This window comes from Pimephales promelas, chromosome 14 (assembly GCF_988280905.1).
Source record: "Pimephales promelas chromosome 14, fPimPro1.hap1.1, whole genome shotgun sequence".
NCBI lineage: Eukaryota > Metazoa > Chordata > Actinopteri > Cypriniformes > Leuciscidae > Pimephales > Pimephales promelas.
In genome coordinates, this window is record NC_142782.1 from 5,123,327 (window position 1) to 5,140,776 (window position 17,450).

Sequence of the window (17,450 nt, forward strand, 5' to 3'; positions counted from 1 at the left end):
TCATTTCTAAATGAAGAATTGCATTTTTTATAAACCAGTTATTTAAGAGTTGTCCGTGGTTCATACGATTACTTAGAGCGAGTAAGTAAATGATTAATAAACTATTTAAATGTACATATTCAGACATATAGTGATGGTTACTTAATGTGTTAATAAATGCTTTATTAACATGTATTAATGCTGTAATTAAGGATTAATTTGGGTAGTTATAAAGCATTTAGTAGTGGTCAGTTAACTATGTTTGTGAGCTCATCTAAAGTGAGGACTAGTCATGCCTTGTAAAGCATTTTTAAAGGCTGTTAAATATTTCTATGTTCTGTATCACTGCGTTGTGTTTGTTACATTTTACTGTTTAGAAGATTGACGAGTCTTTAAATCGCCTTTATAAATGCTTTACAAAGCATGAATAGTCCTCACTTTAGATTAGCTCACAAAAATAGTTAACTAACCACTACTAAATGCTTTATAACTACCTGTATTTACTACATTTACTTACACTTTCTAAGTGGTCTTATGAATGACTGACAACTCTTAAACAACTGGTTTGCAAATAATGTTATACTTCATTTAGAAATGATTAATTGATCATTAACAAAGTATGAAAATACAATCATTAAACGCATTATAGATATGCTTATAAATCAAGAAAAAAGCATGTATAGCTATATTTATAAACTGCATATTAATGTCTATTAATGTTTTATAAATGATGTATTGACTGTTTACTGCAGTTATAATAAAGTGTTACCCAATAGGGTCATATAATCTAAACAACATCTTATACGTCTACAGTTATTATACATCTATTTGAATCTGTTGAAGTTTGATTAAGATGTCAGAAATTGCAGTTGACAAACAATTTCCAGTGACACCACTTCCTTATTCAGACAAGAAGTTTGGTGTTAAAGCGCGTCTGAACGGGGCTCTGAATGTGACTGTGAATCTAGTGAAACATAATCTGCACAACTACAAGCTGTTATTGCCATGCCTGCAGGTGCTTCGGGTCTACTCAAGCAACTGTAAGTTCACTCGCAGGACATTTGATGTTCTCTGTTGTAAATTTACGATAACAATTGCAATATGCTGATTTAAAAAAGTTGATTTGGTCACTGATACATTTTGCATCTCTACAGTAGGGCATTTGTGAACTTCAAGATGTTCTGTCTTTTTCGTAGTGGTAAATGCAGTGTCGCTGGGAAGGAGTGGCGCTTTGGAGATCATGTTCGATATTATTGGACCCTTTAGCAAAAAGAGCACCACTCTACTAAAGTATGTAGTTGTGTTCCTGTTTGTCGGATCTGAGAAAGATAATAATGCACATTCCCTATATGCCAGTCTCATCGACGTTTGTTGAAATACCGACTCAAGAGGTTGCTCCTGGGAGCCCCAAACCTCTGATATATTCAGAAAAGGCCAATGGTATTGGCAAAGTAAATTTGTATGTCCAGCCACTCCCCTGTTATAAAAGAGGGATCTTGTTCTTCGAAGCCAATCAGTGGTCTCTCTCTCCTCTCACACGCAGTTAAGTGCAGAGAGTTCCCCTTAACAGCATCATTCAAGCATGCCTTTTGTCGATGGCCTTCTGGGAGCAGTAGATTTACGTCTCCCTCTGACAGCAGTAATCACTGTCCTAAATGGTAAATGTCCTCACTGTTGCCCCTTTTCCACCAAAAAAAGAACTGGTTCGGAACTGGTGGTTGTTCAAAGTTGGTTCGGAGTTGGTTCGCTCATTCTTTTTCAAGAGACCAAGAGTCACCTCAGATGTTTCCAGTCTTGGTCCTTCTACCTCTGCGTATGAATCCTCTGCAAACCCATGGGACTCCCATTCCTCTGCATGCCTGCACGCTTGTGTTCTTCCGAATCAGTTTCTGGATGAGTTTGGCGGCTCGCCCCAGGGTGTTTCTCATTCGGGGCTGGTGAGGAATATGAATTATCAATTGCAGCATTAGAGGGCAGGCTTGCACTGTTAGAAGCTGAAGACTCACATGAGCCTCCACCCTCAGGAGTCACGGCTTAGTCTGAGGCAAATGCTGAGTTGGCGGCTGTACTTGCTCGAGCATTGAGCTGTAGTGGACTCCGAGCACTCGTGGCTGGACAATTAATTCTTAGAGTTTGAGCGTGAACTGCCTCTGTTCTTTCCTTCCCAGAGGAGCACGAAGAACTGGCAGAATTGTGGAAAGCACCTTTTTCTGCTAGAACATGGGACACCAGCTCCTCTGTCTTCACCACCTTTTACCTTGTTTACCACAAGTTTACCTTGTCTCGCGAGGGCTTACAACACCACTGGCCCGGCCACGTCCTGCAAGTCTACCTTCCTGCAAGTCTGTTGAGAGATCTGCACTAGTGGGGTCCTGATACATGATGCAGGAACTGCAATCAGTGACCTACTACACATACGAGCAATGACCCTGCAGGCTTTAGGTTGGTTGATGTCAAAACTCATGGTCCAAGAGTGGCATCTATAGCTTGACCTGATCGAGATGAGGGATGCAGAGAAAGCACTGCCCACCTGTCAACAGGCTACTAAGAACCCTTCGGAAGGCTTCAAAGCGAACCTGAGATGGGCGACCCAGGAGATGAGAGATGGCTGATCTGCTCGCCTTAGGATTGTGGACAATTCTCACTCCCAATGGAGGCATGCAAAGGAGAGCATTTTTCTTTGGCTGCACAACACCAGGCTCCCACATGATGAGCAAAAGAGCAAGTTTCCTCTTTTGTCTGGGTCACACACATGATACTTATGGCTCTCTTTATCATGACGGCCAAGCATAAAACATTTGCTCCGGAACCTTAATGGGTGCAGAACCTTCATGAACTCCTCATGTTCTGTTGTATCAGGTAATCGACACAAGTTACGACTAGAATGAGAATGGCCCACAGGATTGTGGATGCAATTCTCCTGGCCTACCAAGCTCTAATGCTTATCTTGCCTCTTGGGATTGAGGACTCACTCCACTAGGGGCATTGCAGCCTTTTTGGCTCTGGGGACTGGAACCTCGATGGCATACATCTTCAGAGCTGCGGCCTGGGCTACACACAACAACTTTGCGTCTTGAGTTTTGCTCCGTATGTGTTGACTCCCTAACAGCGGTTCCGTATGTATTCTTCCACTGTTCGGTGTCACTGCCGGTGAACATTGTGTCTTCCCCTGGACAAAGCTGTGCTCCGTCGCCAATCACTGTGGTCGGTAGTCTCTCCAAGTTGGTATAGCCCACCACAGAGACTTATTCCCTAAGTAGTACTTTCCACCAGGTAACTCCATAGTTTGTATTTTCCACATACTAACTCCCCTTCTGATAGGATGTGCTCTCTATAGTCTTCCTCTCTCGGTAGAGAAAGAGAACGCTTCCCAACGTTAACAACCAGTTGTGCTCAACTTCAAAATGCAATGGAAAATCCCCTAGGGGCAAAGGGAGACTAGGGGTTATACCCTCTTGGCATTGGAAGGTTTTGAGTGGGTTGAGTGTTACTTGTTACTTGGCATCTGCATTACCGAAGCTTGTTAGTTTTGGCTTTTATTGTAGGGACCCCTAGTGTTGCTATTTCGGCACGTCAAAGAGACCAACAGATATAGGGAATGTCCTGGTTACTATTAGCCGCGTTTCCACTGCCGGGCCAGGGCCGAACTGTGCTAGTGCGTGCCAGGGCCAGTCGCATTTCCACTGTCACTTCCGGGGCTTGATCGGGGCTCACTCGGGGCCAATGGCCAGGATTTCTGGCCCGTCGAATACCTTGGGCCAGAGGGGGCCAGCTCGGGCTAGAGGCGTGCTCAAGGTAAAAAGCGGAGTTTATCGGTGTTATGGAACGTTATGATCTGACGCAAGATGCACATTTCACCTTTTTATATGGCGCAAAAAAAAAAAAAAAATCGCTGCTCGAAATGGAGAATCGCCTGTACTGGTCTGTCGAGGATACAGCAGCTCTTCTGAGCATTTGGGCAGAAGAAAGGGTACGACGTCAATTTGATGGCGTGTGAAGAAACGAGGATGTTACAAAATACATTGTTGCGGAACTTTCTAAGCTAAACATTCAGCGAGCAACGATTCAAGTTCAGGAAAAAAAAAATAAAAGTTGCGGGCGCAGTATTGTACAAGGCAATCAAAATGCACAATGGACAAAGCGGAGTTCAGAGAAGGATTTTTCCATGGCTCGACTTGATGGACGGTGTGTGCTGGTTCACCAACCCTCTGTTAGTGGTGACTCGCGAGACAATCGGGACAATATTGCAGCCACGGCCGGTGAGTTAATATGCATGCTATCTTCCTAACTTAAAAAATAAATTAATTCATAATACCCGCTGAAATGGGTTGGGTTGTATGACGTTTGATCCAGAAAGGCGTGTTAGGGGTGGGGTTGAGGGCAGCCCGGTGCTTGAGGCCCGAGGCCACTAGCTCGGCTCGGCTGCCTGTTAGCTCTGGCCCAGCCCTAGCCCGGCAGTGGAAATGCGGCTAATGTAACCTCTGTTCCCTGATGGAAAGAATGAAGATGTGGTGTTCGTCCTACCACAGCTCTGAATGGATGCTGAAATAGTCGAGACGCTATCTTGGCTCCTCACAAACCTGAATGAGTGAAGCACGCCAGCCCTTTTTTTTTATACCCGGATGCCCGAGAGTGGCTGGACACGCCAATTCCATTAACCTTTTTGAATATGTCAGAGGTGTTTGGGGCTCCCAAGAGCGACTCCTAGTGTTGGTATATCGACACATAACAGAGGTTACAATAGTTACCAAGACGTTTTGTATAATTGTTACAAGAATGATATTGATCATTGATTTTATTGATTTTTTTTCCAACTCAGGGTAGCCTTGGACACACTGGCAGCATTACTAAAGTCTGGTAAGATGGCTCCTTGGATGATTCTCACACACAAAAAAAGAACATATCAACATTATACACCAAAAAAAGATGAGAAACAAATATATTTTGCATTAAGAAAAAGAATCCCAAAAAACATGATTTGTGCATGACTTTATTTCCATAATAATTTTGCAAATTTTTATCACTAAATAAAAATCAAATTTTCATTACTGTAAAAATAATTGTATATAATGTAAATTATAAAATTATGTAATTTAAATTGACACATTTATACATTTTTGTAGTTTGTTTTACCACCTTGAAGTTATGTATTACTCTAATGAGAATAATAGGAATATTAACATTTTAGCAAAGAATGAACATTTTCCAGAATTACTTTCTAATTTATACTTAAATGATCAACCCTTTTTCAACCACAGTTTTGTATTTATTATAATATAATACAATTATACTGTTTTTATATTTATATATACATTATATTTATATATACCATGGTCTGACTGAATACTCGATTCTGATTGGCTGGAAGGTGTGCAATAAAACCGTTTAATGCACATGTCAGTTTAATCGCCTGTTTTAATTAAAGTTTTTATTTAACCACACACAAGAATATATGTGCTCACAAAATCTGCAATCACGCTGCGCACACACAAACATTCAGGACCACAGAAACTTATCAACACTGCCCTGGGACTTTTACAAAAAAGTATCCACTACTACATTATATTTCTCAGCAACAAGGGAGTAGCATTGCTGGTTTGTCTATATAGAGAGATGATGAACAGATACAGGTAATTCACACATGCATCTATCATCCCTCTTTCTCTCTTTAATGCTATGATTCATTCATTCAAATATTGCACAGCATATATTGACACCTTTAAGTTGTCAATGCTGACAATTTAAATGACCATGCTATAAGCGGGATAATCCACAGCATTCAAATCTTTTAACGCACAGTTAGCTATGCACTTCGCGTTGGACGGTTCTTTGCCTCCACGTTGTGTTTTCAAATCTTTTAATGCACCGCTAGCTGTGGATTATCCCTTACATATTGTAATGTTTTTAAAAAATATTACAAATTTCAAATAGATGTTTTCTGTTTTACTAAATTCTAAAATGTTTAAAATGTATTTCTGCGATGCAAAGCTGAATTTTCAGCATCATTACTCCAGAAAGCTACTGTGCTTCTTAATATTTTTATGGAAACTGATATAAAAGGTTCATGATTCTCTAATGAATAGGAAGTTCAAAAGTACATCATTGTGTGTAACATTATAAATGAATTTACTGTAACTTTTGACAAGTTTAATGCATCATTGCTGAATTCATTACACATCCACATCATTAAAAATTGTAAAAAGTGTGTGTGCTTTTTAGGAATGAATGCTCGTCGCGCGGTGGACAGAGGATATCTTCCAACGCTACTTGCAATCTATCAAGATTGGCACCGCAATGACACACGTCACCGCCATGTGGTCATCCGCAAGAGCATCCTGGGATGCATCAAAAACATCACTAACATTAAGCTTGGCAGGAAGGCCTTCATAGACGCCAATGGGATGAGGATCCTTTATAACGCATCCACTGTATGAAAAAAGTGTTTTACTTTCATTTTTATATCATTGGAATGTGCCAAACAGCTTCTCCACAGTATAAAGATGTATTACTGTGATATGTTCAGGAGTGCCTGCCCGTCCGGACACTAGATCCACTGGTCAATACCTCCAGCCTAATTATGAGGAAGTGCTTTCCAAAGAACCGCCTCCCACTGCCTACCATTAAAAGTGTCTTTCTCCACCCGCTGCCACACGTCCCCGCTGGTGGACCAGTGGCGCAGCTGTACAACCAGCCGCCAGGAGGTAAAACACACTCACAGATGTCAAAGGAGTGCCGTTTTTATTTGTCTTTGTGCATGATAATTCTGATGCACCATAGTTATTGTCTTTACTGTTGTTATTGTGGATGATTGATCAATCCTTAATGGATAAAACCAAGTCCTGTCCATTAAAAAAAATTTGCAAAAAGTATTGTTTGCAAATGCTTTTTCTGGCCCCATTTAATATTAGCTTATTGCACTGCATAAAGTGTCAGTGTTGTTTGTTTGGTGTAGCGTCATTGGTAAGAGATCTCTCTGTCTTCTGTGTTAGTGGATGATGTGGTTGATGAGAGCGATGAGAATGAAGCTACGGAGGTCGACACAGAAAATGACACAGAAAATGAGGAGGATGAAAGCGGTCACAAAACACAGGTAACAATGGTCTCATTAAACTGATCTAGAGAACTAATCTAATATTTAAATGGGTCAAATGTCATGTTTCCCCTGTTATATATTGCAATTTTTCACCCTAATTCTGATTATTGTAGCAAACCGTATTCACTTTATAGCCCTTAATCCTGTAATTGTGGACAAATGTGGGCACAGAGAACTCAGGTGTGATCCTAATTTTTATTTATTATAAATGTTATTATCACTGTCTTCAATAAAGTTTTGTCTATCCATTTATGGTGTTTTTTTTTATTTTTGGGGTATTTTTGAATTTATTTACTTCGAAAAGTACCATATTTTCTATGTAAATTATGCTTATTTTTATGTTTTATTTTTTAAATTTTTTCAACAACATTAAAATATCATTCCAATAAGTTCTTAGAGCTAAAACCTAAAGATGAAGTGACTTTGCTGTCACCTGGTGTCTTATTTTGGCTTATTTTAGAATGCTCTAAATTACCATTTTTCCCATTCATTTCTATGGGTGCCCATTTTTGACCCAAAAACAAGATTAAGGAGGGTTTTTTTTTTCACCCAATTAACATTGTAGAATTGAGTCAAAAAAAAAAAAAATTGAGTGTGTTCAGGAGGTAAACTTAGGAAAAGTAGCCAAGTCTTGTACCGCTCAGATCAAGGAAAGTATTTTTTTTTAAATAAATAAATCCAGAATCTGGTTCACAGATGCTTTAGAAATAGTTTAACAAAATCGAATGAGATTGGTGTTATTTTAATATTATTTATATACTCTTTTAGTATTTATTAATACTCTGAATTAGCTTTTATTATGTGTTTAATTTTTGTTAATACATTTTAAATGTTTTTTTTAATTCACCCTTATCAAATCACATTATAAATTATTTATATATATTTATAAATTACTATTAAATATTAAATAATTGTATAAATAATAAATTACTTTCTGGTAATTCATTTAAAGTAATTAAAGCAATTTCATTTTACATTTTAGTAACTTTAGTAAGTTTTTTTTACATATACATTTATCTTTTTTTTGTTGTTATATTTCAGTTTCAGTTTTAGATACTTTTATACTTGAATTTACAGTATTTATTTTCGATAGTTGCCAAGGCAACAAGTTTTTCATCTAATATTTACAGATTATCATGTTAATGCAATCCTATCCAATGAATACTTGTCTCTCCTCATTGGCCTAAATGAGGGTTCAGAATAATTTGTAAAAGAGCGATCAAAGTTCTGGAATATTGATGTTGATCAGATTTGTTATGCACCACAGAATGACGACATAGAGACGGATATCAACAAACTGCGGCCCAGACAGATCAACACGCGTCCGTTTGATGAGCTCAGAGTCTACGAGCATTTCTGTCGGGAATTCACAGAGAATTTTGAGGTGAGAACATTTCTGATTAACTGGTGAAAGGTCAATAAAAATGCACGTAAATAAAAAATGACAATAATCAGCAGGTAGAAAAATACTTGACTTGCTTTTAAGAACTTTTGGAGCGCAATTGTCGTGTTCATCTATGCCTAAACGAACCAAACTAAGGTAGAAAACGCATCAGGTTCCAAAACAAACACGTGCCAGGTGTGAAAATGGCCTTAATAAACAGGGAAGATCACTGTTTCTGTTTTGTTTGCAGGAGAATGACTTTGAAAGCCCCAGATCTTTCATTTCTCTATCAAGCGTCAACTCAGAGCTTAACCATGGTCCCATTATCATTCCCACCACGCCGACATCCTTGGGGCCTCAGGGAGACGTTCTGCTGCCCAACTCGGATAGATCATCTCTGGAGCTGGACAGCATCTCTATATCAAAAAAACCAGACGGCAAATCGGACTGCGATCTGGTCTTTAGTTTGGGTCGTCTGGTTCTAGATGGTGGCGTGAACGGAGGCTCTGGGGATGGGTCTCAAGATGAGGGCGGGGAACCGACGGATCTCGAAGTTCCAGATACAGCGGCACTGCTGCCACTGCATGACCCTGACCTCTACTTAGAGATGGTGAAGAGCACACGCTCGGTGCCTGCCTACACAGAGGTGGCGTACCCAGATTACTTTGGGCATGTGGCACTCAACCTCCGCGAGCCCATTCTAGAGAGGGTTTATGGTGTGCAGAGGTACTTAACAAATGTTTGACTTTTTTTTGCTGTGAAATATGGTACTTGAAAGGGTCAACAAAACCTCAAATTTCTGTTGTTATTCCAAACCCACTGGAGTGGAGCACAAAAGGAGATGTTTAGCTGAATGTTCACGCTGCTCTTGTCCATACAGCAAAAGCCTCGGACTTTCAAGCGAGCTCCAAAAACACCATAAAAGCATGATTAAAGCGTCTTGTGAACTATATTCCAAATCTTCTGAAGACATAAGAAAGTTTTATGTGACGATCAAACCGACATTTTAAGTTATCAACTTAAAGGGATAATTCACTTAGAAATTCATTTTTGGTATGTTTTAGTTTACCTCAAGGGCATCCAAGGTGTTTTCGGCAGTAGTTTCAATTTTTATATTTTTAGGTCAAACCGGTTGTGTCTATCAGTCATATAATGGAGGTCTATGGTCACCACCTCAAAGAGCATACACAGAGAAGTCCAAATTAAACATGATTTAATGACTCGTAAATGTAAGTACAGATTGATGGCCTAAGACACGAACCGAGCGGTTTGTGTGAGAAAACGAACAGTATTTTTATCATTTTTACCTCTTGCGCCCACACCCTTAGATCACTTGGACGTGGCTGTGGTTACAAGAGGTAAAAACGATATAAATTCTGTTCGTTTTTCTCACAGAGACCGCTTGTTTTGTATCTTAGGCCATCAATGTGTACTTACAGTTACGAGTCATTAAATCATGTTTAATTTGGACTTCTCTGTGCATGCTCTTTGAGGTGGTGACCATAGACCTCCATTATATGACTGATAGACACAACCAGTTTGACCTAAAAATATAAAAATTGAAAATACTGTGGAAACAAAGACACGTACATCTTGGATGCCCTTGAGGTAAGCTAAGGCATACCAAAAATTAATTTCAAAGAGAACTATCCCTTTAACTCGCTGAATGTTTTGAGTGGAAAAGAACGTTATTCAGAACATTACAGAAGAAACAAAATTAGTAAGTTAATGATGACAGAATTAATATTTTTGAATGAACCATTCCACTAAGACATTCTTTTTTTTCAACAGAATGAAGATCTTCCAGGATATTGAGAGGCTCATTCACCCCAGTGACATCATCGATAAAGTTGTATATGACTTGGACAATCAGAGGTCAGTGTGAAACTTCTGCTCAAAACTTGTAATGAAATTTCATTGTCCTAATAGCTTTTGATTTATTTAGCCTATTTTTAATGAAAGCGGTCTTGGTACATTTCCCTGAAAATAATTGCACACCTTCGAACGTTTGTATATCAACCAGATTCAAGCATTCATTAGCTCTGTACTATAACAGAGATTTATTTGATCATCTGGTATATAACGGCCAAAACTGGTTGAAGCTGAAAAAAAAACTGTATTAATAAACAAACACTTTTTAATATCTCTGTTAGATTCCTTTTGCTCAGGTTTATGGAATCTCACAGATATGACCACATTTATTGTTTAATACACACCCAGACTGTCTTTGTTTTGTTTTTTTATTATTCTAAATATGTGAATCGAGTTAAATTTATTTTTCTTTTCAGTTGTCCAGTTATTGACAATGGGGAGTCTCTCAAGTTCAACTCTAAATTTGAGTCTGGAAACCTACGGAAAGCAATGCAAGTCAGAAAGTACGTACAAAATAAGCATTTTTGTTGTTGTTGAATACATTTGCTTTTCATAAAATGAAGCCGTTTCTCATTTTTCTGTTCTGTGCATTGCCTTTTTTCTATCGGCAGGTTTGAGTATGACTTGATCTTGAACTCGGACATCAATAGTAATCACTATCACCAGTGGTTCTATTTCGAGGTGGGCAATATGCGCCCTGGAGTTCGTTACCGATTCAATATAATCAACTGTGAGAAGTCTAACAGCCAATTCAATTACGGTGGGTCATTTCAAGCATTAGTCCAGAAACGCACTCTATCTCCATTCACATCTGTGTTTGTGTACTAGAGTAGTTTCATACAAATGTCTGTGCCATTAAACTGGATTATTAAAGGCATAGTTCACTTTGAAATTAACTTTTTGGTATGTTTTAGCTTACCTCGAGGTTATCCAAGATGTAGGTGTCTTTGTTTTCGCAGTAGTTTCAGTTTTGATATTTTTAGGTCAAACCGTTCGTGTCTATCAGTCATATAATGCAGGTCTATGGTCACCACCTCAAAGAGCATGCACAGAGAAGTCCAAATTAAACATGATTTAATGACTCGTAAATGTAAGTACACATTGATGGCCTAAGACACGAAACGAGCGGTTTGTGTAAGAAAATGAACAGTATTTATATTGTTTTACCTCTTGTTAACACAGCCACAAAGCACCCGCACCCTCTTCACTTTGACGTGGATGTGGTTACAAGATGTAAAAATGATATAAATACTGTTCGTTTTCTCACACAAACCGCTCGTTTCATGTCTTAGGCCATCAATGTGTACTTACATTTACGAGTCATTAAATCATGTTTAATTTGGACTTCTCTGTGCATGCTCTTTGAGGAGGTGACCATAGACCTCCATTATATGACTGACAGACAAGAACGGTTTGACCTAAAAATATCAAAATTGAAACTACTGCGGAAACAAAGACACCTACATCTTGGATGCCCTTGAGGTAAGCTAAAACATACCAAAAATGAATCTCAAAGTGAACTATCCCTTTAAGTAACCCAGTACTAAAGTACTAAGTGTTATGAATTGTGCTAGAGCTAGAGTATGTTTAGATGTTTGATAGTATTTAGCTACTTAAATGTACTTAGTCAACCCATCTCTAGCCATCTTTAGAGTGAGAGTGTGATTGTCTGGTTTTTCCTATGATGTGACAGGTATGCAGGTGATCATGTACTCCGTACAGGATGCCATCAACGGCAGGCCGCAATGGGTTAGAACAGGATCAGACATCTGCTACTACAAGTTAGTACCATCCTTTTATGTTGTATGTCATTGTATTATAGTCTGTAAAATGACTTTGATTTGTGGGTTGTCATGCATTGACCTCCATTCTTATCACCTAGGAATCATTTCTCACGAAGCTCCATTGCAGCCGGAGGGCAAAAGGGCAAATCATACTTCACCATGACCTTCACTGTGACCTTTCAGCATAAAGATGATGTTTGCTACTTTGCCTATCATTATCCATACACCTACTCGATGCTAAAGGTACTATACAAATGTACAGTACCCTCCTTTAATTGATGCAACAGTTTATGCACAGGAATACCTGAATGTGTCTTATCAAGAAGCACATTAGTGTAAGTAGTATTCCTCACATACTAAAATTATGTACTTTGCTGGTTACAGTTGTACTTTGACTATGTAGTATGACAGTTTGTAGTACATATGTAGGTACATAAAGTTGGGTCTTATATAACTGAATACATACTGTACATCATTTACCACACAAAAAAAGCATTTGTTAAACCAGTCGCCAGTGTTGTAGTCGAGACCACCTCACTCGAGTCCGAGTCGACACCGAGACCAGAGAGAGTCGAGTCCGAGTCAAGACCGAGCCCATAGAGAGTCGAGTCCGAGTCGAGTCCGAGACCAGAGACGGTCGAGGCCGAGTCGAGACCGAGACCAGTGAGGGTTGATTACCTAATTTACTTTTATTTACTTAGAGAAATCCTTTTTTTTTTTTTTTTTTTTACTGAATTTACTTAGAGTTTAAAAAATATGATCAGTTTAGGGTAAAAAGGCCACATAGTAGGTGGTGTTAAAAGTAATTTTATTACAATTTGTCATGCGCAGTTGCGCACTAGAAAATCACCAATCACTGGGCGTGTCAATCAATTTAAAGAAATATTTTGTTAACATACATTAATAATCATGAAAAATATTTTTAATTGAACTCGAGTGGACTCGGGAACAATTCCGAGTCCTAAAAAAAAAATGTTCGAGTACGAGTCAATTCCGAGTCCAAATGGACACGAGTCCATGACAAGACCAAGACCATTAAAATATGGTCTCGAGACCGAGTCCGAGACGAGTCCGAGTCTTGAGTACTACAACACTGCCAGTCGCCAACTGGTAGATTGAGTTGGTCATTGTGGAAATGATCCGGCTGTGGTCAGTAGATCATGTGCAGCACTTTTAAACTTCCATTTGTGCTGTTTTGGAATTGCTCACTCTCACACTAATTTCCCCTGTTTAGTAAATCTGCCCCAAATGGCTTGATATTTTCAGTAAACCTTGATTTTACCATCATCCTAATCTTGCATGATATATAGTAGGATTCAGTTTGATTTTGTTCCTCGTTTGTTTAGATGCATCTGCAGAAGTTGAGTGCTTTGAGTACTCCTCAGATCTACTACAGACAGGAGGATCTGTGTGAAACGCTGGGAGGAAACGGCTGTCCCCTGCTCACCATCACAGCCATGCCAGAATCCTCCAGCGATGACCATATCAGCCAGTTTAGTATGTAACACACACACACACACAGGAACATCACTGATAAACATACAGCCATAGCAATCAGTTTAGTGCAGGGGTTCCTGTAAGACCACAGCCCTGCAGGGTTTAACTTCAACCCTAATTTGACAGACCTGGTCCAGCGAATCAAGTCCTTCAGGCTTATTTATATTCTTATATTCTCACATGCATGCTCATGCACTCACTCCCATGATCTCTCTCACGTGTCCTCATGCACGCTCACATACACTCTAATGAACTCTCTCATGCACACTCGCATGCACTCTCTCTGAGCACGCTCGCATGTTTTCACTCTTATGAACACTCGCATGCACTCTCTCTAATGAACATGATCACATGCATTTACTCTTATGGACACTCACATACATTCTCATGCAACCTCACATGCACTCTCTCTAATGAACACGATCACATGCATTGACTCATGACATGAACACACTCGCTTGTGTCCTCATGCACGCTCAACATGCACTCTCTGATGAACACTCACATTTATGCTCACATGCACTCTTGTGAACGCGGTCACATGTGTTCTTATGCATGCTCACATGCACTCTCTCCGATGAGCACTCACATGCACTCTCGGGAACGCAGTAATGTGTTCTTATGCATGGTCACGTGCACTCTCTCTGATGAACACTCGCATGCATGCTCACATGCACTCTCAGGAACACTCACATGCATGCTCACATGCACTCTTGTGAACGCGGTCACGTGTTCTTATGCATGCTCACATGCACTCTCTCTGATAAACACTCACATGCATGCTCACATGCACTCTCGGAAACGCGGTAACGTGTTCTTATGCATGCTCACATGCACTTTTTCTGATGAACACTCACATGCACTCTCGGAAACACGGTAACGTGTTCTTATGCATGCTCACATGCACTCTCTGATGAACACTCACATGCATGCTCACATGCACTCTCGTGAACACGGTCACATGTGTTCTTATGCATGCTCACATGCACTCTCCCTGATGATCACTCACATGCATGCTCACATGCACTCTCGTGAACATGTTCACATATGTTCTTATGCATGCTCACATGCACTCTTGTGAACGTGGTCACGTGTTCTTATGCATGCTCACATGCACTCTCTGATGAACGCTCACATACATGCTCACATGCACTTTCTCTGATGAACACTCACATGCACTCTCGGGAACGCAGTAATGTGTTCTTATGCATGGTCACGTGCACTCTCTCTGATGAACACTCACATGCATGCTCACATGCACTCTCAGGAACACTCACATGCATGCTCACATGCACTCTTGTGAACGCGGTCACGTGTTCTTATGCATGCTCACATGCACTCTCTCTGATAAACACTCACATGCATGCTCACATGCACTCTCGGAAACGCGGTAACGTGTTCTTATGCATGCTCATATGCACTTTCTCTGATGAACACTCACATGCACTCTCGTGAACACGGTCACATGTGTTCTTATGCATGCTCACATGCACTCTCCCTGATGGTCACTCACATGCATGCTCACATGCACTCTTGTGAACGTGGTCACGTGTTCTTATGCATGCTCACATGCACTCTCTCTGATAAACACTCACATGCATGCTCACATGCACTCTCGGAAACGCGGTAACGTGTTCTTATGCATGCTCACATGCACTTTCTCTGATGAACACTCACATGCACTCTCAGAAACACGGTAACGTGTTCTTATGCATGCTCACATGCACTCTCTGATGAACACTCACATGCATGCTCACATGCACTCTCGTGAACACGGTCACATGTGTTCTTATGCATGCTCACATGCACTCTCCCTGATGATCACTCACATGCATGCTCACATGCACTCTCGTGAACATGTTCACATATGTTCTTATGCATGCTCACATGCACTCTTGTGAACGTGGTCACGTGTTCTTATGCATGCTCACATGCACTCTCTGATGAACGCTCACATACATGCTCACATGCACTTTCTCTGATGAACACTCACATGCACTCTCGGGAACGCAGTAATGTGTTCTTATGCATGGTCACGTGCACTCTCTCTGATGAACACTCACATGCATGCTCACATGCACTCTCAGGAACACTCACATGCATGCTCACATGCACTCTTGTGAACGCGGTCACGTGTTCTTATGCATGCTCACATGCACTCTCTCTGATAAACACTCACATGCATGCTCACATGCACTCTCGGAAACGCGGTAACGTGTTCTTATGCATGCTCATATGCACTTTCTCTGATGAACACTCACATGCACTCTCGTGAACACGGTCACATGTGTTCTTATGCATGCTCACATGCACTCTCCCTGATGGTCACTCACATGCATGCTCACATGCACTCTTGTGAACGTGGTCACGTGTTCTTATGCATGCTCACATGCACTCTCTCTGATAAACACTCACATGCATGCTCACATGCACTCTCGGAAACGCGGTAACGTGTTCTTATGCATGCTCACATGCACTTTCTCTGATGAACACTCACATGCACTCTCAGAAACACGGTAACGTGTTCTTATGCATGCTCACATGCACTCTCTGATGAACACTCACATGCATGCTCACATGCACTCTCGTGAACACGGTCACATGTGTTCTTATGCATGCTCACATGCACTCTCGTGAACATGTTCACATGCACTCTCTCTGATGAAATCTCACATGCACTCGCCAGTGTGATGCCCCATCTGCACAACTGGGGTTTAAACCCTGCTAGCGTCTTCTGCTAGTTAGCGATGCATTAAAGAACTATATCAACAATTAAACAACAGATTGGAGATTGAAATAATATCAATTGTCTAATTTTAAATAAACACAAAAGTAGAGATGAAAAATGAACTCAAGTAAGAAATGTACTTTTGCTATGGTTAAATACATTTTCAATGATATCTTACAAAGATCTCTGAATTTTGGCGCATTTTTTTTCTATAGTGTTTAAATGGCAACTAGTAAATACACCAAGTGTCGTCATGCTGGCATGCGTGGAAGTATTTAAAACAAGTTGTGTTACCACGAGCCCCGCGCGCCCCTACAGTCAGGGTTAGGAAGGTTACTTTGGAAATGTAATTGCTCACTGTTAAAAGTTACCCATTATAAATATGGTTTAGATTAATTTATTTGGATTACTTTATCAATGTAAAGCAATTTCCTTTTCATTAGATTTTTCCCCCTAAAGATTTACTAAAGTAATTCTGGGAAATGGTGTTCCAAATACAATAAATCAAACTTAATTGTTTGTTCTGTGACTAGAGCTCTAAAACATTCATTGCTGGGGTTCAAACTAATATAATTGATATAATATGCAATCATATCTGACATATATTGTAAAGCTACATTGTTAAACACTTCACTTAAAATATCTATATGAATTTCTTAGAATTTGTATTGAATTGCAATTCTGCTTCCTTTAATTCAAATTCGAATTGTAATTCTAGATCCTGTTTTTGACATCAATTCAAATTCAAGAATTGAATTGGAATTTAGAAGTCATTCTCAATTCAATTCTGAACTGTGCACAAGCCTGATGCTCACATGCACTCTCGGTCACATGTGTTCTTATGCATGCTCACATACACTCACATGCACTCACTCTCATGAACGCTTTCACATGCACACGCTCAAATACACTTTCTAATATACGTACACACTCATTTGCGCTCCCACATGTCATACAACACACGAGTGTCACGAACACTGTCATGCACTTTTGCATGCCCGCTGACGTACATGCATGCAGTCACATGCTCACACTAATGCACGCTACCAAGCGCTCACATTCACCTTTTTTGGCTCTCTCACATACATGCTGTCATGCAATTTTGCATGCTCT

The 17,450-nt window shown here is 40.0% G+C and overlaps 1 protein-coding gene across 1 annotated transcript in view; it reads left to right on the forward strand.

Annotated features, from left to right (window-relative positions):
- agtpbp1 (ATP/GTP binding carboxypeptidase 1) overlaps positions 1-17,450 on the forward strand; it is a 52,755-nt gene that overhangs the window by 17,221 nt on the left and 18,084 nt on the right. Inside the window, 14 exon segments of the mRNA XM_039674769.2 lie at positions 888-1,019; positions 1,176-1,269; positions 4,799-4,836; positions 6,199-6,407; positions 6,503-6,680; positions 6,969-7,069; positions 8,340-8,456; positions 8,707-9,182; positions 10,248-10,331; positions 10,745-10,831; positions 10,940-11,088; positions 12,022-12,109; positions 12,211-12,355; positions 13,459-13,609. Coding sequence (XP_039530703.2) covers positions 888-1,019; positions 1,176-1,269; positions 4,799-4,836; positions 6,199-6,407; positions 6,503-6,680; positions 6,969-7,069; positions 8,340-8,456; positions 8,707-9,182; positions 10,248-10,331; positions 10,745-10,831; positions 10,940-11,088; positions 12,022-12,109; positions 12,211-12,355; positions 13,459-13,609 — 2,049 coding nt within the window.